This window comes from Neophocaena asiaeorientalis, unplaced genomic scaffold (assembly GCF_003031525.2).
Source record: "Neophocaena asiaeorientalis asiaeorientalis breed wild unplaced genomic scaffold, Neophocaena_asiaeorientalis_V1.1 scaffold248, whole genome shotgun sequence".
Lineage (NCBI taxonomy): Eukaryota > Metazoa > Chordata > Mammalia > Artiodactyla > Phocoenidae > Neophocaena > Neophocaena asiaeorientalis.
Window position 1 is genome coordinate 2,579,862 of NW_020185320.1, and position 21,803 is coordinate 2,601,664.

At 38.3% G+C, this 21,803-nt stretch overlaps 1 protein-coding gene across 1 annotated transcript in view; it reads left to right on the top strand.

Annotated features, from left to right (window-relative positions):
• Nucleotides 1-10,661, top strand: part of CEP162 (centrosomal protein 162) — a 98,053-nt gene extending 87,392 nt beyond the window's left edge. Inside the window, exon 27 of the mRNA XM_024733726.1 lies at nucleotides 9,140-10,661. Coding sequence (XP_024589494.1) covers nucleotides 9,140-9,349 — 210 coding nt within the window. The 3' untranslated portion in view covers nucleotides 9,350-10,661. The remainder of the gene's footprint in view (nucleotides 1-9,139) is intronic.
• Nucleotides 10,662-21,803: the final 11,142 nt, after the last annotated feature.

The window sequence follows — 21,803 nt, forward strand, 5'->3', positions numbered from 1 at the left end:
AAAAAAAAAAAAAAAAAAAAAAATGCCCACAAACTGAACAACTTAGAGGAAATTGATAAATTGCTAGAAATGTACCATCTATTAAGACTGAACCATTAAGAAATAGAAAATTCTGAAAAGAGCATGCTAGTAAGGAGATGGTATCAGTAATCAAAAGTCTCCCAACAAAGAAAATTCCAGGAACAGATGGCTTCACTGGTAAATTCTATCAAATTTTTAAAGAATTAATGTCAGTCCTTCTCAAACTTCCAAAAAGTAGAAGAGGAAGGAATACTCTCAAACTTATTTTACAGGCCAGCATTACCTTGATAACAAAGCCAGATAAGGACACTACAAGAAAATAAAACAATAGACCAATTTCCCTGATGAATATAGATGCAACAATTCTCAAAAACAAACAAAAAAAATAGAGACCCACAAGCAGGCACCAAGCACTGCCCCCTGTCCTGGGAGTGCACGGGCTGCAGCCACCCGTTGGGGACCCCTGAGCAGGCACCAAGGGCTGCCCCCACTGTCCAAGAAGCACGCAAGGGGCCGTGCATGCGCACCCCATATCAAGGGGATAATGGCCAGCATGCACTGAGGAAAGAGGCAGCAAGCATCCAAACTAAAGACAGCCCCTCAAATTCTGGACAAGGTGGCAGAGTAGAAGGACTTGAGCTCACTTCCTCTCATGAAAACACCAAAATCATAACTAACTGCTGAACAACCATCAACAAAAAAGACTGGAACTTATCATAAAGATGTTTTTATATTCAAAGACAAAGAAGAAGCCACAATGAGACAGGAGGAGGGACACTTTCATGACATAATAAAATCCCATACATACCAAGTGGATAACCCACAAACTGGAAGATAATTATTATCACAGAGGTTCTCCCACAGGAGTGAGAGTTCTGAGCCCCACGATAATTATTATCACAGAGGTTCTCCCACAGGAGTGAGAGTTCTGAGCCCCACATCAGTCTCCCAAGCCTGAGGGTCTGGCATTGGGAGGAGGAACCCCCAGAGCATTTGGCTTTGAAGGCCAGTGGGACATGACTGTGGGAGCTCCACAGGACTTGGGGAAACAGACTCCACTCTTGGAGGGTGCACACAAGTTTTCCCAGCACAAAGCAGTAACTCCATAGAATCCTGGGCTAGACCTACCTGTGGGTCTTGTAGGGTCTCCTGGGGAGGCGAGGGTTGGCTGTGGCTCATTGGGGGGCAAGGACACTGGTGGCAGAGGCCCCAGGAACACTGATCAGCATGAGCTATCCCAGGGGTTGCCATTTTGGTACCAATTCCTGGCCCTAGCCAACAGGCCACAGCCTGCAGGTTCCAGTGCTGAAATACCTCAGGGCAAAAAAAACAGCAGATAGGAGCTTAGCCCCACCCATCAGCAGACAGGCTGCCTAAAGCCATACTGAGCTCACAGCCACCTCTAAACAAACAACTTGACGTGGCCCTGCCCACCAGAGGGACAAGATTGAGCTCCACCCACAAGTAGGCAGTCACCAGTCCCTCCCACCAGGAAGCCTGCACAACAAGCCCCTGGACCAGCCTCACCCACCAGGGGTAGACACCCAAAGCAAGAGGAACTACGATCCTGCAACCTGCAGAAAGGAGACCATAAACACAGAAAGTTATGCAAAATGAGATGACAGAGAAATATGTTCCAGACAAAGGAACAAGATAACTCACAAGAACAACTAAGTGAAGTGGAGATAGGCAATCTACCTGAAAAAGAATTCAGAGTAATGATAGTAAACATGATCCAAGATCTCAGAAAAAGAATGGTGGCACAGACTGATATAAGAAATGTTTAACAAAGAGCTAGAAGATTTAAAGAACAAACAGAGATGAACAGTACAATAAGTGAAATGAAAAAATACACTAGTAGGAATCAATAGCAGAATAAATGAGGGAGAAGAACAAATAAGTGAGCTGGAAGACAGGATGGTGGAAATCACTGCTGTGGAACAGAATAAAGAAAGAAGAATGAAAAGAAATGAGGACAGTGTCAGAGATCTCTGGCACAACATTAAACACACCAACATTTGCATTATAGGGGTCTCAGAAGGAGGAGAGAGAGAAAGGGCCTGAGAAAATATTCAAAGAGATTATAGCCAAAAACTTCCCTAACATGAGAAAGGAAACACTCAAGTCCAGGAAGTACAGTAGAGTCCCATGCAGGATAAGCCCAAAGGAGGAACACACCAAGACACATATTAATCAAACTGACAAAAATTAAAGACAATGAAAAATTATTAAAAGCAACAAGGGAAAAGCAACAAATAACATACAAGGGAACTCCCATAAGGTTATCAGCTGATTTTTCAGCAGAAACTCTGCAGGCCACAAGGGAGTGGCACTATATATATATATAGAATATTACTCAGCCTTAAAAAGAAATGAAATTGAGCTATTTGTAATGAGATGGATAGACCTAGAGTCTGTCATACAGAGTGAAGTAAGTCAGAAAGAAAAAGACAAATACCGTATGCTAACACATATATATGGAATTTAAGGGAAAAAAATGTCATGAAGAACCTAGGGGTAAGATAGGAATAAAGACGCAGACCTACTGGAGAACGGACTTGAGGATATGGGGAGGGGGAAGGGTGAGTTTTGACAGGGCGAGAGAGAGTCATGGACATATACACACTAACAAACGTAGTAAGGTAGATAGCTGGGGGGAAGCAGCCGCAAGGCACAGGGATATTAGCTCGGTGCTTTGTGACAGCCTGGAAGGGTGGGATGGGGAGAGTGGGAGGGAGGGAGACGCAAGAGGGAAGACATATGGGAACATATGTATATGTATAGCTGATCCACTTTGTTATAAAGCAGAAACTAACACACCATTGTAAAGCAATTATACCCCAATAAAGATGTTTAAAAAAAGAAAAAAAAAAAAAGAAAATTACGAATGGGAAAGCTCACCAGTAAAGGCAAATATAAGTAAAGGTAGGAAATCATCCACACACAAATATGATATCAGAACCAGCAGTTGTTGAGAAGAGGAGAGTACAAATTCAGGATATTAGAAATGTATTTGCAATTAAGAGACCAGCAACTTAAAACAATCTTGTATATATATAGACTGCAATATCAAAACCTCATAGTAACCGCAAACCAAAAGTCTACAAAAGAAATTGAAGATGACTAAACCCGTTGGAAAGATATACCATGTTCTTGGATTGGAAGAATCAATACTGTCAAAACAACTATACTACCCAAGGTAATCTACAGATTCATTGCAATCCCTGTCAAATAAACGCATTATCAAAATGCGTTTTTCACAGAACTAGAACGAAAACTTTTAAAATTTGTATGGAAACACAAAAGACCTCAAATACCCAAAACCATCTTGAGAAAGAAGAACAGAGCTAGAGGAATCATGCTCCCTGACTTCAGACTATACAACAAAGCCACAGTCATCAAAACAATGTGGTACTGGCACAAAAACAGACATAGATCAATGGAACAGGATGGAGAGCCCAGAAATAAGCCCACACACATGTGGTCAATTAATCTATGACAACAGAGGCAAGAATATACAATGGAGAAAAGAAAGTCTCTTCAATAAGTGGTGCTGGGAAAACCGGACAGCTACATGTAAAAGAATGAAATTAGACCATTCTCTAACACCATATACAAAAATAAACTCAAAATGAATTAAAGACCAGATACTATAAACCTCTTAGAGGAAAACATAGGCAGAACACTCTTTGACATGAATTGCAGCAATGCCTTTTTGAATCTGTCTCCTAGAATAATGGAAATAAAAACAAATGTAAACAAATAGGACCTAATTAAACTTAAAAGCTTTTGCACAGCCAAGGAAACCATAAACTAAACAAAAAGACAACCCACAGAATGGGAGAAAATATTTGCAAACGAAGTGACTGGCAAGGGATTAATCTCCAAAATATACAAACAGGTTATGCAGGTCTATATAAAAAAAAAAACCAACAACCCGATAAAAAAAAATGGACAGAAGATCTAAATAGACAAAGAAGACATACAGATCGCCAAAAACCACATGAAAATATGCTCAACATGAGAAATGCCAATCAAAACCACCATGAGGTATCACCTCACACCAGTCAGAAAGGCCATCATCAAAAAGTCTATGAAGAATAAATGCTGGGGAGGGTGTGGAGAAAAGGGGACAGGACCTTCCTACACGGTCGGTGGGAATGTAAATTGGTACAACCACTCTGAAGAACAGTATGGAGGTTCCTTAAAAAACTAAAAATAGAGTTATCATAATGACCCAGCAATCCCACTGCTGGGCATATATCCAGAGGAAACTAATTTGAAAAGATACATGCAGCCCAGTGTTCATAGCAGTACTATTTACAATAGCCAAGACATGGAAGCAACCTTAATCTCCACTGACAGCGGAATGGATAAAGAAGTCATGGCATATATATATATATAGTAGAATATTACTTAGCCGTAAAAAAGAACAAAATAATACCATTTGTAACAACATGGATGGACCTAGAAATTATCAGACTAAGTGAAATGAATCAAAGACAAATATCATATATCACTCATGTGGAATCTAATTTTTTAAAAAAATGATACAAATGAACTTACTTACAAAACAGAAACAGACTCACAGATTTCAAAAAACAAACTTATGGTTACCAAAGGGGAAATGTGTTGGGGAGGGATAAATTAGGAGTTTGGGATTAACATATATACACTACTATATATAAAATAGATAACAACAAGGACCTACTGTAAAGCACAGGGAATGCTACTCAATATTCTGTAATAACCTATATGGGAAAAGAATCTGAAAAGAAAAGAATATATGTATAAATATATAAATGAATCACTTTGCTGTACACCTGAAACTAACACAACATTGTAAATCAACTATACTCCAATAAAGTTAAAAAAATAAAAAAGGAACAGTGAAGTCAAAAGGCTGCTCTAGCAGCACATATAGTGAAACCTTTGCATCTTCTGGAGAGACTTATTTCCTAGATTAACAGTACAGATGCTTGTAAGAAGCTACAGGGTAATGTTTTTTGGTTTTGTGGGTTTTTTCAGAATTGAAATTACAGAACAAATTTAATGCTTGTAGCACTTGTGAAAGGGACTTTTTAAACCTGTGTTTTTCCTTTCTATTTGGAAGCTGCTCTCAGCTCTGAGTTCTATTATAGTGAATATAAGGGGAAGCCTTCATGACCCACCTACACCAAGGCATACTTATACTACCAGTATTACCACTGTCAGTGTATAGAAGATGACTGTATCAGGATATAGTTATTTCCCAAAAGGCATATATTCCTTGTTTTAAAAAAAAAATTAGCAAACCAAATTCAACAGCACATTAAAAGGATCATACACGATGATCAAGTGAGATTCATTCCTGGGATGCTTTAGCATATGCAGATCAATAAATGTGATACACCACATTAACTGAAAGATAAAAATCATATGATTATCTCAATCAGTGTAGAAAGAACATTTGACAATATTAAACACTCATTCATGATAAAAAAAAAAAGTCTTAACAGATTAGGTATAAAATGAATGTACCTCAACATAATAAAGTCCATAGATAACAAGACCACAGCTAACATCATACTTAGTGGTGAGAGACTGGAAGCTTTTCTGCTAAGATCAGGAACAAGAAAAGAATGCTCACTCTCACCACTTTTATTCAGCATAGTACTAGAAGCCTTAGCCAGAGCAATCAGTCAAGAAAAATAAAGGCATCAGAATTGTAAAGGGTGAAATAAAATTGTCTCTGTGAATGACATTATTTTATATATAGAAAATCCTAAAGACTCCACCTAAAAACCGCTGGTCAACAAATTCAGTAAAGTTGCAGGATACCAAAATCAGTATACAAAAATCAGTAATGTTTCTATATACTAGCAACAAATTATCTGAAAAATAAAACAATTCTATTTACAATAATATCAAAAACAATAAAATACTTGGAAATAAATTTATCTAAGGAGATAAAAGATCTGTGCAGTGATAACTATAAGACATTGATAAAAGAAATTGAAGAAGACACAAATAGAAAGGTATTCAATGTTCATGGATTAGAAGAATTGATATTGTTAAAATGTCCAAAGCCATCTATAGATTCACTACAATCCCTGTCAAGATTCCAATGGCATTTTTTACAGTAATAGAAAAAACAATCTGAAATTTGTATGGAACCACAAAAGACCACAAATAGCCAAAGTAATCCTAAGAAAGAAGAACAAAGCTGGAAGCATCTCATTTCCTAATTTCAAACTATATTATACAAATATATAACTGTAGTAATCAAAACAGTATGGTCCTGGCATTAAAAATAGACACGTAGACCAATGGAATCAAATCAAGAACCCAGAAATAAATCCATGCATACATATTTGATAAGGGAGCCAAGAATACTCTTTGGACAAAAGACAGTTTCTTCTATAAATGGTTGTGGGAAAATTTGATATTCACATGCAAAAGACTGAAACTAGACCCTTACCTTACACCACACACAAATATTAATCCTAAATGGATTAGAGACTTAAGTAAGACCAGAAACCATAAAATTCCTAGAATAAAATATAGGGGGAACATTCCCTGACATGTCTTGGCATAGATCCTTTGTGGATATGACACCTGAAACACAAGCAGTGAAATAAACAATAAACAAATGGGACTACATCAAACTAAAAAAGCCTGCACAACCAAAGAAATAATTAACATGATGAAAAGGCAACCTATGAAGTGGGAGAAGATATTTGTAAACCACACATCTGATAAGGAGCTAATATCCAAAATATTCAAGGGACTCACACAACTCAAGAGCAAAAAAAAAAATTTAAAAATGGGCAAAGGACCTGAATAGACGTTATTACAAAGAAGATATTTAAATGGCCAACAGCTACATCAAAAGGTGTTCAAGATCACTAATCATTAGGGAAATGCAAGTCAAACCCACAGTGAGCTATATCAAAAAGAATGGCTATTATCAAAAACACAGAAGTAACAAGTATTGGTGAGGATGTGGAGAAAAAGGAACCCATGTGCACTGTTGGTGGGACTGTAAATTGGTGCAGCCAGTGCTCATTGAAGCATTATTTACATCAGCCAAGACATGGAAATAATGTTAAGTGTCCATCAGTGGGTGAATGGGTAAAGAAAATGTGACATATTATATATACATACAATGGAATGGTATTCAGCCATAAAAAAAAAAAAAGAAAAGAAACCCTGCCACTCGTAACAACATGGATGGACCTTGAGGGCTTTATGTTAAGTCAGACAGAGAAATACAGATTCTATGTAATCTTACATGTGTACTCTAAACAACCCCAAACACGCTGAAACAAAGATCAGATTGGCAGTTGCCAGAGGCAGGGTGCGGGGGAATTGGGGGAAGGTGGTCAGAAGGTTAAAACTTCCAGTACAAGATTTTGAAACTTACGTGAGGTGACAGATGTTAACTAAACTTAATGTGGTAGTCATTTCACAGCCTTTACATATGTCATGTCACTACACTGTATACCTTAAACTTATACAGTGTTATGTTAGTTATGGTTAAATGCCGAATTTCAATATATAATAGACATCCAAAATTTTCAAAGTTTAAAACTTAGAATTGAAAATTCATACAGCATTTTGTATTCCGCTTAACTCAAGCATGTGTTTATACAGTACTTCTGAAATTCTTTCATTTTAGAATTATGAAGCTACTCTGTAGCCAGGCAGAATTATAAATGGAAATTTTATTGGGCTTCCCTGATGGCACAGTGGTTAAGAATCTGCCTGCCAATGCAGGGGACATGGGTTCGAGCCCTGGTTTGGGAAGATCCCACATGCTGTGGAGCAACTAAGCCTGTGCGCCACAACTACTGAGCCCGCGTGCCACAACTAGAAGCCACTGCAGTGAGAAGCCCACACACCACGCGGCAACAAAGACCCAATGCAACCAAAAATAAATAAATTAAAAAAAAATTTTATTGCAGAGGTTCAGCGGGTGTAATGTTTGGCAACATTATTGGCTTTGTTGCCCTAACTGTTTTTGTATGTCTATAGCTTTCTGTGGTTTGAAGTGCCTGTGACTAATGATTCCCTTATGATGACATATTTTGAAATTATAAGAACAGTATTGTAAGCTACTGGACAAGGTACACTCATTTCACAGTTGAAAAAAATTGACCCACATAAGCAAGGCAGTCTAGTGTGGTAGTTAAGAGCAGGGACTCTGGGGCCACCCTGCCTGGGTGTGAATCGTGACTCTGCCTGCAACGGGTTCTGTGTGAATCTAGGGCAGATTAATTTTTTGTTGATTTGTGCCTCTCTTTCCCTACCTGTTAAATGGGGATGAATATGTAGAATATCTCCTAGTGTGTTGGCAAGATTAAATGTTAACATATGTAAAATGCTTAAAGCCAAGCCTGGCACATGATAGATGTATGTGCTTTTATCCTATACAATTCCTGCTGCTACAATGTATGGTTCATTAATGACACGTGTTGCATTAAAACTGTCTTGATTGCATCCCAAGTACTGTTCTTAAGAACAGCATTTTAGGGACTTAGCTGGTGGCGCAGTGGTTAAGAATCCACCTGCCAATTCAGGGGACATGGGTTTGAGCCCTGGTCCAGGAAGATCCCACATGCCGCGGAGCAACTAAGCCCATGCGCCACAACTACTGAGCCTGTGCTCTAAAGCCTGCAAGCCACAACTACTGAGCCCACACGCCACAACTAGAGAAAGCCTGCGCACAGCAACAAAGACCCAATGCAGCCAAAAATTAAATTTAAAAAAAAATTCTTAAAAAAAAACAAAAACAGCATTTTGGGGATGTTTGGATTCATTCCAAGGTATTGGATGCTTTAAATGGTACCCTTCCCCCCTCCCCCCACCATGGCTTAAAAGAAAAAGACTAAACTCCATAACTCCCTATCAGAATTAGATATTAAAATTCCCACTTACTCTTCACTTACAAGCCTGTTTATTGACCCAGCGGGGCCCGTTAGGTAATGCTCCCCTCCCTCTGCCTCCCTCCCCTCTGATATATAGGTCACAGGTTTACCGTCATCAGCATCGTCCCACTTGAGCTCTTTGAGGCTATTAGAGGTTCTTCACCCACACTATGAACTCTAGAAGTAATTTGGCATTTTTTAATTTGCAGATAATACAGCAGACACACCAAGTAGTAGAAACTGAGCAAAACAAAGAAATTGAGAAATGGAAAAGACTTGCACAGTTGAAGAATTGTGAGCTGGACAAGTTCCGCACGGAGTTAGACTCGATTTTGGATGTTCTCCGAGAGCTGCACCGGCAGGGGTTGGTCATGCCAGTTGCTTTGGCAGAAGAAGTGAAGGCACCAGAGTATTACTAGAAACTCGCATATTCATGTGACCTCACAGAAAGGCCTGAAGATGGACGGTGGATGGGGTCTCCGTCAGAAGGAGGCTTTTGAAAAAAGTGTTAACAGTATGTTGCCAGAACACAAAAGCAACATTTCAAAATAAATTACCCTTTACCAATTAGGAGGGAAAAAAAAGAGCAGCATTAATGGTGTATTTTACTGAAAATCATTAACTAGTCACATTTTAGATAATTTATGGACAAGTCCCTTTTTGTCAGGTGACTAGAACTAGTGAGATTTATTGCAAAAGGTCTCACTTTCGTGCTAGATATGCAAAGAAAACGAAGTTGCAAATACTTCACTGTCATTGACTAAGTGTGTATTCTTAATTCCTGGCCAGAAGGACAGCTCCTCTTTCCCACAGAGACACAGAGAGGAATGTGAGCACAGAGGCTCGGACAGGCACTGGAGCAGTGGCGCTTCCGTGATCATTCTGATGAGAGTTGTAACTTCTGTACAAGTAGATAGGTGAACTCTCGTGTTCTCCCAGATTTCCACTCCTACCTCTAGGTGCCTCATTTTGCACCTGATACAAAAGTGCAAAATATATTTCACAAGTAATAGGGGAATTTGATTTATTCACTGTTTTAATCTTTCATGCTACATGTCTTAAATGTCAGTCCCTTTTTTGTAACTTTAAGGTTGTAAACAGAATATAACATTTTTACTTCATTTAAAAAGTAAATATATGTTCACTAGAAAAAATTAAAAGCATGCATAAAGGTAGCCAGATTATTCTTTTGTTTTACAATTTCATTTCCAAAAGAAGATAGTGGGCATATAAGATAACTGGTAAGTTAAAGCTGTAGCTACTTTGTTTTCAAATGTTCTGGCCCAGTGCTGTCCAGTGGAAGGATCGTGTGAGCCACATGTAATTTTAAATTTTCTAGTAGCCACATTTAAAAAGATAAAAAGAAACAAATGAAGTTAATTTTGGTAATTTATGTAACATATCTAAAATAACAATATAAAAATTGGGTTCTTACATTCTTTTTTTCATACTAAGTCCCCCAAATCTGGCAAGTTTTCCATTTATAGCACATCACAGTTTGGACCAGCACATTCCAAGTGCTCAGTAACTACATGCCAGCAAGTGCAGTTCTAGAATAATCATTACAAAATGAAATGCTTTATAAAGGACAGTTGAAATAAATCTTAGTGAAATTATAGGTAGCAAATGTGAAATGTGGAAATTAAAGGAATGCAATTAATGTCCAGAATTTTTAATGTCCTTTTCCTAAGAGGGTAGAAAGCATTAATTACAGTTTGTTGTTGTTTATGTGAAAGAATTTTAAGTTATAAACTATTTTGGTTATTATTTGAGTGTGCTTTTGTCAATTTTTTTATTTGCAAATCTGCTGATTTATAACTACACCCCGCCCCCGTTTGTTTTTTTGACTATCCATGGGCCATTCATTCTAAGCACAAACACAGCTGATTCTGAAACACAAGAAGTACAGACATTAGATTATCACTTACAGAGAAAGTACATCCTATATTGATGAGGACTCCATATTCCAATTTGGAATAAGCTGTGCACATGGCACAGCTTCAATTTTACTTACAGAGTAAAGGTCCATACGTACTATCAGAACTATTAGTTACAACTAGAAACCTTGGGGACCATACCCCATCCCTTAGTTATTGCACTGAGGGTCTAGGATGAGAACACAGAAGGTGGACACATTTAGGCCATCTTGAAAAGGAAAGCTTTTATGAAGATTCAGACTCCAGAAATTATCAGTCCTCTTCTACCACTTCCATCTCCCTCACAATGTCGTAGGACACCTGCATCCACAGGCCTTCCCTTCAGGAACCTGGTGAAGATACATGGTTGCTGCTCTCACTGCTGCTTTTGTGCAGAGATTTCTGATTGGATCTATTGTGAGCCCACAGCGTTCCATAACTAGTATCTACCCATCAACCCTCAGAAATCCAGGCTTTAGTATTAGGGTCCCATTCTATATTAGAAAAATCCTAAATTTGTGACTAAATGCCAAGGAGATGGAAACATCCATTCCTCTTTCCCACTCATACTTCCTAAGGGCTCTAACTGGGTAGGTCTAATATCTGCAGGCATGTTATATAACAGGTAAACTTACTTGGAATTGGACACTTTGTAGTTACATAACTATTCAATGGCCTCCTACTTTGAAGAGCCCCTTAGCAATGGTTGGAAGAGTGAAGTTTGAAAGTTTTCTAATCCAAGTTACGGAAAATCCTACTTTAGTATTTGAACCTGTTAATTATAGCCTTTTTCAGTTTCTATGGAAGAGTCTTTAATGAAAAGCACATGTATTCCTTCTCAGCACCTGTCCAGCTTGGTAAGGGATTAGTTCCTAGCATAAATTAACCTATTTCCTTCCCTCTAAACCAAAGTAAGCCCAGTTTTCTCTCCAGGTTTGCTGAAAGCTTCCATCACCACTACTTAAATAGTGCAAACGGGGAAAAATTTTTTCCCACCAACACCTACTCTCTAGGATTGTTGTAAGAAATCAGTTTGAAGGGCAGTATTAATCTCAGAGGAAAGGGGGAGAGGCACCAAGTTCCACTAGTAGAATAAAATGGGTTGTTAGTAAATTCAGTAACAAGAGACGAGATTTTGTGGAAAAGGGGACAAAAAACGGGGGTGGGGGGGGTGCGATAATTGTACCAGGTGTGCATCATTGGAGCACAAAAGCGAAGAGGCAGGAACACGGCAGGAGTCTGGTCCAGTGGAGCTAGTCTCAGTGAGCTTGGCCCGCTCTTGAACTCCTGGTGGCCTGCCAATGGTCCCCACCTTAGGGTATTGATATTACCATGAGAAAGTCCTGATGCAGAGGACAGATCATAGAACTGTACGTGGTCTGTGTTAACTCCTTGGAGAAGGATCTAGAAGGTACTTGGGGGAAGGATATGTGAGGCAGGCAAAAGTGAAGTCATTAGAGAAGGACTGTTGACAAAAGGGTTAAATTGAGCCTGCTCATTGGAGAAGCCTGAGTGGAATGAAGCATCTTGGTTTTTTCTCCCACTGCCTCCAGGCAGTGTCAGCGATCAAAGATATTTGCATGCCCATGTCTTACCTGTCTTGCTCATTATTAAGGCCACGTGCAAGGAACCCTAATAAGATCAGGCAGGTGCTCACTCCCCTGGCTTGGGGTCAGAGCCTTCATAGCAGCCTAGTCCCTCATACATAGCAGGGGCTTAATAGATTTATCACCTTCTCTTGTCCTTTCACCTCCACCTACATACAACCCTCTGCTCCCTCCAATCCCCAGAGATCACATCTACTCTCATACTCATGGTACAGCCACCACTACCAGCAGGGTAACATTGGGTCTGATCCCTACCTTTCATTTCTCCTGAGTGCCAGCCCCTGTTCCTAATTCCTGCCAGAATTACCCACTGTTCTCATAATTAAAGTCTGCATGTTTGAAACCAGCTGCCCACTCCCCTGAGTTGCAGCATTCTCCAATGAGTTCCAAACTCTAAGGCATTCTTGACCCTTTTCGTCAATCTGGGATGCTGTAACAAATTACCATAGATTGGGTGGCTTAGACAAGGAATTCTGGAGGCTGAGAAGTCTGAGATCAAGGTATCTGGGTGAGGGTTTGCTTCCTGGCTGTCTCCTCATTGTATTCTCACCTGGCAGAGAGGAGAGAGAAGCAAGATCTCTTGGGACCTTTATGAGGGCACTAACCCATTCGGGAGGGCTCTACTCTCACAGCCGCATTGAAACCTAATTTCCTCCCAGAGGCCCCGCCTCTTAATACCATCACATTGGGGAATAGGTTTCAACAGATGAATTTTGAGGGGACGCAAACATTCAGTCCATACATTGAGTAACTTTTCCCAACATGGAGTCATCAAACCTGAGGCCAATTTCTTCAGAATAATGCTTATATCAATGTCCTTTTCCATTCCCATGTCCACCACCACTGAAGCCCTGTCACCATTTTACTCCTTATTTTTCTGGTAGAGGTTTAATTGATTCCTCTGCTCCAGTGTTCTCCTCACTCCAAATAGTCCGCCAAACAGCACTGCCAGCTCTGCTTGAGCATTTCCCCTTCCCACTTCACTCTGTTGTTTTTTAGGTGTAAATGCCAGAATCCTTACCCCAGCCTCCCGCTCCAGCAGACTTCTAATCTCTTACACAAATCCTCCCTATGTTACTACTATTTGTACTACTGTAATAAATTTCCACAAACTTAATGGCTTAAACCAGCACAGATTTATCACCTTACAGTTCTGGAGGTCAGAGGTCCAACACAGTTCTCACCGGGCTGAAAGCAGGGTGCGTTTCTTCTGGAGGCTCTAGGAGAGAATGTTTCCTTGCCGTTTCCAGTTTCCAGAGCCCACCCGCATCCCTCGGCTTTTGCTCTCCGCTTCATCTTCACCGCCAGCAAGCTTGCATCTCTCTGAACGTTCTTCTGCGGTTACATCCCCTTCTGACTCTAAAAGCAGCTGGGAAGTGTTCTCTTTTAAGGACCCATGTGATTAACTTGGGCCCACCTGGATAATCCAGGCTACTCTTCCCATGGCCTCCTCTCAGGATCCTCTTTTCCCATCACACTCAGGTATTATGTTGATGTGACGCTCACCTTGGGTAATGTTTCCTCTTGTGAGCAATGTAAGGGTTGAGACACTTAGGAATGGCTTTTTTGTTTTTCTCCCTTAGTCTTTCCACATTCGTTACACCTGGTGAGATTATATGACTTCTGTTTATTTGCAGCCGAACACTGATCTTTTTTTAAAGGATCACGTGTTTAAAAGGCTAATAGACAATTTATTAGAAGGTATAAATCCTCTTAGATTTTTGTCCTAAAATATCTGTAGTCCCTTTTGCCATGTACAGGAACATTTTCACAGCTGGCCACCTTGTGGAGGAGGGAGGGGCATTATTTTGCCCACCATACTCCCCTCATTCACATCAATGTGCAGATCTTCTAACCGAGCCACCTATACTCCCACCTCTGCTCACTTCCTCCTCCTTTCCACTGGCCATCTCACTCCCACCACTTCCTTTGTTCACATCCATATCAGGATTTCATGATCAAATCTTCTCTAAATGGAACTTGTATCCTGCATCTAATGTCTGATCACTGTTCTCATTACATATGCACACAATCACACACATACACCCCCTACCCATCTCTTTATTTTCCTAGAATCTCCTAGAGGAATCAGTTCCTTAATGATGATGATTGATGATATTGACAATGATGGCAGGGGCCTCTCAAGGACTCTGATAAAGAGGGAATCATTTTAAGGCTGCCACAGAAACAGGCTTAACTGCTATAGTGTTTAATGGAATCAACCAATAGTTCAGCATTTTAAAAAATTTTTATATTACTGTATTTAAGATTTTAATGTGAATTTTCTTTAGCCACTAACCAAGATTTTACTTTAGGACAAAACTCTAAGAAGATTTCTATCTTCCAACTAATTGTCTGCTAGCCTTTTAAACATGTGATCCTTTAAAAAATGATTAGTGCTGGGCGGCATATAAACAGGATCCATATGATCTCACCAGATGTAACGAATGTGGAAAGACTAAAGAAGAAAACAAAAAGCCATTCTTAAGTGTCTTGAACCTTACATTGCTCACTGGAGAAAACATTACCCAAGGTAAGTGACACATCAACATAAGGCCTGAGCGTGATGGGAAAGCTGATTTCCGCGATCATACAGTTATGCCGCTAATTTGTTAGGTGCTAAAACAATTTCCTCATTGTACTTGTTCCTAATAAGTATGGAACAGTTTAGTCTCTACAAAAAGCAGGCTAAACATTTTCCCCTGCTGCCGGATCTCTGGGCTGAATGTCCGCATAAGAAGGACATGATTATACTTCATACAGAAACTCTTCCTGAGAAATAATAAGCTTTTAGAGGGCATAACTGCTGTTCCCCCAGTGGAGGGCTAGAGTAGGGTTGGAGGGAACTATTAGAAATACAGTAGGTCTGAGTTGAGGTACTGCTGCCCTGACAGCCAAAGATATCATTAAGGATAAACATTTTCCCAAAAGTTCAATGAGTGAGGGAGTATGTGAACAATAAGTAGATTGTTAAGACACAGCTGCATGTAGTTAGCACCACAAGTCAATTATACTATGTTTTGATATTTGGAAAATAATTATCCCATTCTTCTTTGAAAGTGCAGTAGTAGTAATAGAAATGATAAAGAAAGAGCCATCTTGGAGATAAACAATAGAATAAGCAATTCTAAATTTGTTGGATTCCTTGACAATATGCAGGAAATGAGCTAGATGTTTTCTGCAGACATCTGTTAATGCAGGGCTTACACCTGCAACGTATAAAACTAGTTTTTTCAGCAGACAAAGGGAACAAAGTCAAGATTCCTGATCTTGAAAGGTTTACTATATGGCAGGAAAGATCAGAAAAGTACATCTAGCCAAATATGAATAAATGCAATAAAAGTATTATGAAGTGTGAATGGAGCACAGAAGAAAGAGAAATTCCTTTCACCTGGGATCTGGAGAGCCTTTTCTGGAAAAGAGATGGCCAAAGAAATGGGTGGAATTTTGGCAGAACAGGATGTAAGGAAGTGAATTTAAAAACTGATTCTAAAATTCATATAAAAATGCAAAGGATCCCAAGTACCCAGAACAACTTTGAATAAGAAAAATGAAGTTGGAGGACTTACACTATCTGATTTTAAGACTTTTTGAAGCTACAGTAATCTAGAAGTATGATATTAGTGTAAAACTGGCAAATAAAATAATGGAACAGAATAGAATGTCCAGAACTAAACCAACACATATACGGACAACTGATTTTCAATAACGGTGCAAAGGCAAATCAGTGGAGAAAGGATCTCTTCAACAAATAGTGCTGGAAGAATTAGATATTCATATGCAAAAAAAAATGAACTTTGCTCCATACCTCACAGCATACACAAAAATTAACTCAAAATGGATTATAGATCTAAATAGAAAATCTAAAACTGTAAAACTTCTAGAAAAAAAAACACATCAGATTAAACATTTATGACTTGGGTTTGGCAAATATTTCTTTGCTATAATACCAAAAGTATGATCCATTTAAAAGAGAAATTGATATACTGAACTTTATCAAAATGAAGACAGTCTTCAAAACTCTTCAAAAACATTGTTAAGCAAATGAAAAGACAAGCCATAGAAACTATTTGCAGATCGTATATCTGATAAAGAATTTATATCCAGAATAAAGGACTCCCAAAACTCAATAATAAAGCAAACTCCCCAATATGACAATGAGCCAGACTTGAAAACACACCTCACAAAGATATCCAGATGGATAATAAGCATATGAAAAGATGCTGAATGCCATTAATCATTAGTGAAATGCAATTGAAAACCACAATGAGATACTACTACACACATGCTAGAATGAATAAAATTAAAAAGACTGACCTTACATAGCATTGGCAAGGAAGTAGAGCAATAAGAATTCATATACACTGTAAGGAATTTACAGTAATACACTTATTTTAGAAAACTGTTAAGCAGTTTCTTTAAAAATGTAAACACCTTACCGAAAAAAAAAAAAAGGTAAACACCTATCTACCATACGACCCAGACATTCCTCTTCTAGGTGCTTTAGAAAATAAAAGCATATGTCCATACGAAGAATTGTAACCAAATATTCATTGCAGTTTTATTTATAGTAGCCAAGATTGTAAATAACCCAAAGATCCATCAACAAGTAAATGGATAAACAAATTAGGGTTTAAACAAGTAGGGTCTAAACACTACTCACAATGAACTACTCAGCAATAACTCAGCACTAAACACTACTCAGCAAAAAAATAATAAACTATTAATACACACAACATGGATGAATCTCAAAATAATTATGCTGAATGAAAGAAGTCAGACAAAATAGAATAGATACTGCATGAATCCATTCATACAAGTATCTTGAAAATGCAAACCAATATACGGTGATAGAAAGCAGATCAGTGGTTCCAGGGGAAGAGATGGGGAGGGAGGGATTACAAAAGGGCAGGAGAAAACTTTTGTGGGTGATGGGTGTGTTCATTGTCTTGACTGTGGTGATGGTTTCTTGGAGAAACACTTAGGTCAAATGTATTAAATTGTATACTTTAAAAGTGTTAAAAATTATTTTGCCAAGTATACCCCAAAACTATTTTAAGAAAAAGCAATTCAGTCCTGACCCACCTCAATGCCTCACTGGAGTGAGATGATAGCCCCTCATTCTGTCTGCCTAACAGGAAGGGGCAGGGGAATTTCTCTCATGGAAGATAACATATGTAGCATCAATGGATTTTTCACTCACAATATCTGCCAAGTAATAAAAAATTTCTAGACATGAAAAGTGTCAAGACTGCATGATTGATAATATGAGAATAAGAAACATTAGACAATACATGCAAACCCACAGATGATGTAAAGAGTTAAAAATAAAGACTATACAATAATTACCTTTAATATATTAAAGAAAACAGAGGAAATTATGGGAAAATAGATGACAGTATAAAGATGTTCACCAGAGAAGTACACTGGCACCTATTTTTAAAAAAAATCAAACTGATACTCTAGAACTGAAGCTTTCAGTTCTGGAAAACATGGTGAATTGAGCTGATTTGGATCTCTTTTAAGTAAAACTTTTAGTAATGCTGGATAAAATACAACAACAACAAAAATAATATAGGGCTAACTATGAAGGAGAGAGAAATTCCCAGGTAACATATAAAGAGGACACTTAAAGCCAGAATGGCAAGTTTGTAAGCTGATGCCACAACACTCTGGAGAGAAGGGGTTTTAATCTGCAGTGAATAGGGCTATAATGTCTATTTAGAAAAAAAAAGGGTTCATACCAGATGTAGAGACTTCCTTTATAGAAACCTCCCTCATAAAAGTTATTGGATGAGCTGCCCCTTCATTGAAAGGGAGACTGAATGAACTACACACACACACACACACACACACACACACACACAGGAAAGGGATGAAGAAACTGGTGCTTCCAGGGTCTCTAGGAAAAAAGTCTCCCATAAAAAATCTAAACTCCAAGCCCATGTTTCATGTGGATATGGAATTCAAATGTATACTCTATTTATGATTCAGGAATTCCCAAGCAAAAAACATAACAATTCCAGATTGATCAAATTACTTGGGGCCTTAGGATAAGCAATACAAAATTGTTCTCTGGGGAAACTTTTATAAAGCAGAATGTATGGGACAATCATAGGAAAAAATAATGCTTGCTGGAGAGCTCACACTACATACAGTACACATACATACACGCACACACACACACAAGACAAAAAATAGAAGTAAATAACTGGCCATGAGGAAGAAGTAGCTTACCCCAAAAACCAGGATGATTAGTATTCTGGAGCCTAAAATTATGAAACAATCTAAAAGAGAGCATAAAATAAATATGAATGAATCATTAAAAAAATAAAATAAATCATAGAAAACATGAAAAATCAGGACATCATGAAAAAAATCAATTTTTTAAAAGAACTAAACAGAACTTATGTAAATAAAATATATATAACATCTGATATATAAAATGCAATGGTTATTGCAGAATATTGAGTAGAGTTCCCTGTAGTACACAGTAGGTCCTTGTGGCTTATCTATTATATATCTAGTAGTGTGTATATGTTAATCCCAAACTCCTAATTTATCCCTCTCCCCACCTTTCCCCTTTGGTAACCATAAGTTTGTTTTCTATGTCTGTGAGTCTGTTTTGTAAATTTGTAAAGTTCTTTTTTACCTTTTTTTAGATTCAACATATAAGCAATATCATGATATTTGTCATTCTCTGTCTGACTTACTTCACTTAGTATGATAATCTCTAGGTCCATCTATGTTGCTACAAATGGCATTATTTCATTCTTTTTTTTTTTAACATCTTTGTTGGGGTATAATTGCTTTACAATGGTGTGTTAGTTTCTGCTTTATAAAAAAGTGAATCACTTATACATATACATATGTTCCCATATCTCTTCCCTCTTGCGTCTCCCTCCCTCCCACTCTCCCTATCCCACCCCTCCAGGCGGTCACAAAGCACCCAGTTGATCTCCCTGTGCCATGCGGCTGCTTCCCACTAGCTATCTACCTTACGTTTGTTAGTGTATATATGTCCATGCCTCTCTCTCGCCCTGTCACAGCTCACCCTTCCCCCTCCCCATATCCTCAAGTCCGTTCTCCAGTACGTCTGTGTCTTTATTCCTGTCTTACCCCTAGGTTCTTCATGACATTTTTTTTCCTTAAATTCCATATATATGTGTTAGCATACGGTATTTGTCTTTCTCTTTCTGACTTACTTCACTCTGTATGACAGACTCTAGGTCTATCCACCTCATTACAAATAGCTCAATTTCGTTTCTTTTTATGGCTGAGTAATATTCCATTGTATATATGTGCCACATCTTCTTTATCCATTCATCCGATGATGGGCACTTAGGTTGTTTCCATCTCCGGGCTATTGTAAATAGAGCTGCAATGAACACTGTGGTACCTGACTCTTTTTGAATTTTGGCTTTCTCAGGGTATATGCCCAGTAGTGGGATTGCTGGGTCATATGGTAGTTCTATTTGTAGTTTTTTAAGGAACCTCCATACTGTTCTCCATAGTGGCTAAACCAATTCACATTCTCACCAGCAGTGCAAGAGGGTTCCCTTTTCTCCACACCCTCTTATTTCATTCTTTTTTATGGCAGAGTAGTATTCCACTGTATACATGTACCACATCTTCTTTACCCATTCCTCTGTTGATGGATATTTAGGTTGCTTCCATGTCTTGGCTACTGTAAATAGTGCTGCAGTGAACATTGGGGTGCATGTATATTTTCAAATTATTTATTTTTCTGGATATATGCCCAGGAGTTGGATTGCTGGATCATATGGTAATTCTATTTTTAGTTTTTTAAGGAACCTCCATACTGTTCTCCATAGTGGCTGCACCAATTTACATTCCCACCAACAGTATAGGAGAGTTCCTTTTTCACCACACCCTCTGCAGCATTTATTGTTTGTAGACTTTTTAATGATGGCCATTCTGACTGGTGTGAGGTGATACCTCATTGTAGCTTTGATTTGCATTTCTCTAATAATTAGTGTTGTTGAGCATCTTTTCATGTGCGTTTTGGCCATCTGTGTGTCTTCTTTGGAGAAATGTCTATTTAGGTCTTCTGCCAATTTTTGATTGGGTCATTTGTTTTTTTGATATTGAGCTGCATGAGCTGTTTGTATATTCTGTAATAACCTATATGGGGAAAGAATCTGAAAAAGAATGGATATATGTATGTGCATAACGGAATCACTTTGATGTATTCCTGAAACTAACACAACACTGTAAATCAACTATACTCCAATATAAATTAAAAATAAATAAAATACACTAATAATAAAACAATTCACAGGGTGGGTTAAACAACATTTTAACTTGCAATATCTAGTAAGTTCATTAAAGTTCAAGGGTAATCTCTAAAATAATTGTTTAAAAAGAGAATAAAAATAATGGAGCCAAAATAAAGCCTTCAGAGTAGGCCAGTCACTATTCTAAAAGTTCTTTATATATTTCATCACTTAAGGCTCACAAGCTTTGAGGTGGATAGTATCCCTTTTTATATGTTAAGGAAGTGAATCTCAAAGAGATTAGGTATCCTGGTGAAGACTGCACAGTTAGCAAGTGATGGAACCAAGCCCAGACAGGCTATCTCTAGACCCCATGCTCTTAACCACCACTGCAAGGTATAAAGCAGGAAAGGAGAAGAGCAAAGTAAATAGAAATCACAAAATAAAATGCTAGAAATAAAACATCATTGGTAATCACAGTATATTTAGATGAAATAAACTCACAAATTAAAATTTATAAATTTCATTTGTTAATCTGAAACAAAGCAAAATTAAAACTTAAAACAGATTGAAAGTCTAAAAGAATAACAGAGAAAGGTCAAAAGTCAGAGATAGAACAAAAGATATTAACCAACAGAAAGGGAATCATTCAAGCCTTCCCCACATTCACTATTTACTTGACACCCAGCTTGATTGGCCATTTACTGGTTCTGTGCCTGAGCAAAATACTGAATTTCCCAGAGCCTTAGTTCTCTGACCTGTAAATATAAGAAACAGTCTCTCCCTCCATCCAGCCAATTTTTATTGACCACTGACTGTGTTCCAGGCACTGGTCAAGCCACTTGGGACCTATCAGTGAACAAAATAAAGATCCCTGTCCTTGCAGAATTTATATTCTAGTAGAAGGAGCAGAAAATAAACAACAGACATAATAGTCACATGAACTGTAGAGTATGATAGGTGATAAGCGCTGTAGAGAAAGAGCAATAGAATATGGTCTGGGAAATGCAGTCCCCAATTTAGTGAGATGGCCAGAGTTGGCCTCATTAAGAACATCGAGAAGGGGGTATTTGTTGCTAGGGCTTCTGTAACAAAGAACCACAAACTGGGTGC